The 1,764-nt window shown below is 37.1% G+C and overlaps 1 protein-coding gene across 1 annotated transcript; it reads left to right on the top strand.

Moving 5' to 3' along the window:
* Positions 1–942: 942 nt before the first annotated feature.
* LOC109862975 (uncharacterized protein K02A2.6-like) lies at positions 943–1,760 on the top strand (the record flags this gene model as incomplete). The annotated part of the gene is made up of 2 exons (XM_020443149.1): positions 943–984; positions 1,092–1,760. Coding segments are annotated over exons 1-2 (711 nt in total), but the record flags the coding sequence as incomplete, so codon positions are not given.
* Positions 1,761–1,764: the final 4 nt, after the last annotated feature.

The raw sequence follows: 1,764 nt of genomic DNA, 5'->3' as shown, positions 1-1,764 counted from the left end.
CCCATGCATTGGACGACGCAGCAAAGGTCAGATTACTCCTACGTAAATTAAGCATGACAGTTCACACGAAGTATGTTAACTACATCTTGCCAAAAGAATATACAGATTTCGATTTTGCAAATACAGTAAAAAATCTTACCAAAATGTTTGGGAAGAAAATATCGCGTTTTCATCAGCGATATAATTGCCTTAATGCGTCGAAATTAGATCAACACGATTTCTTAACATATGCTGGCTTGGTTAACAAACGGTGTGAAGAGTTTCAAATCTCGACAACTACTGCAGATCAATTTAAATGTTTAATGTTTATTTGTGGAATACGTTCTCCATCAAAAACTGACATTAGAACCAAGTTATTACACTTAATTGATATTAAGTCAGACTCACTTACCGTTCAAGATTTAGCCGTCGAATGTCAACGAATGGTTAATCTTAAACAGGATAATTCGATGGTGCAAAATCAAACCACAGACGTTGGGACGGTTGCTCTTGTACAATCTAAAAATTCCCATAAAAAAGGGAAGTTTAAAAATGGTCAGAAGGAGCAGGGTAAATTTAACAAAAACAAAAAAAATTTATCTGACAAAAAACCTTCGACACCTTGCTGGTTTTGCGGTAACTTACATTTCTCCAAAGACTGTACTTTTAAAACACACAAGTGTNAAAAATGTAAAGTTGTCGGTCATAGAGATGATTATTGCGCGTCCAGTAAGAAAGTTAAACCCAAGTCTGGTGATGAAAGCTCTGAAACAAGCGTCAAGACAATTCATTCAGTCAATCAGATTTTAACTGGTTCGAGTCGGAAATATATTGATATTTTAATTAATTCAAAGCCTGTAAAGCTTCAATTAGACACGGGTCCTGATCTAATTATTATTTCAAATCAAACATGGATTGATCTCGACAAACCTTCAGGAACGATCACTTCGCATGTTGCTCGAGATGCATCCAGCAATTCAATTCATTTCACTCAAGAGGTTACCTGTATAGTAACTTTTCAGGGAGTCACCAAGCAGCTTCAATGTTTTGTAACTTCAAATCCAGCTTTGAATATAATGGGGTTGGATTGGATCTCTGCATTTAATCTGTAGAATCAATCATTGAACACTTTTTGCCATTTAGTCAATGTCAATAAATCGCAAGTCGATATCACCGAATTTCAGCGCAGATTTCAGGATGTTTTTGCAAGTGGTTTGGGGCGTTGCACAAAAGCAAAGGTCAAACTTTATTTAAAACCAGATGCTAAGCCGATTTTCAAGCCGAAGCGCCCAGTCGTTTATGCAATTTTGCCGCAAGTCGATGCTGAGCTCGATCGTTTCGAGCAAAATGGAATTATATCACCCATCAAATATTCAGAGTGGGCGACACCGATTGTTGTGGTACGCAAAAAGAATGGCTTGATTCGGATTTGTGCAGATTTTTCAACGGGACTTAATGCTTCCCTGGAATCTAATCGTCATCCACTTCCTTTGCCAGATAAAATATTTTCACAGCTGTCAAATTGTAAATATTTCAGTCACTTAGATTTGGCAGACGCTTTTTTGCAGATTGAGATTGATGATGAATCAAAGAAATATCTTACAATCAATACTCATCGTGGTTTTTACGTATACAATCGTATGCCTTTTGGGNTCACTGTAGCTCCTGGAGAGTTTCAAGCCATTATGGACTCCATGATTTCTGGCTTACCAAATGTTTTTGCTTACATTGACGACTTAGTTGTTGGTGGAGAAACAATTTTGCAGCATAATCGCAATTTAACAC

The sequence above is a fragment of the Pseudomyrmex gracilis genome, unplaced genomic scaffold (assembly GCF_002006095.1).
Source record: "Pseudomyrmex gracilis isolate BER0280 unplaced genomic scaffold, ASM200609v1 scaffold_2789, whole genome shotgun sequence".
Lineage (NCBI taxonomy): Eukaryota > Metazoa > Arthropoda > Insecta > Hymenoptera > Formicidae > Pseudomyrmex > Pseudomyrmex gracilis.
This window is presented reverse-complemented; position numbering and strand designations above follow the sequence as displayed.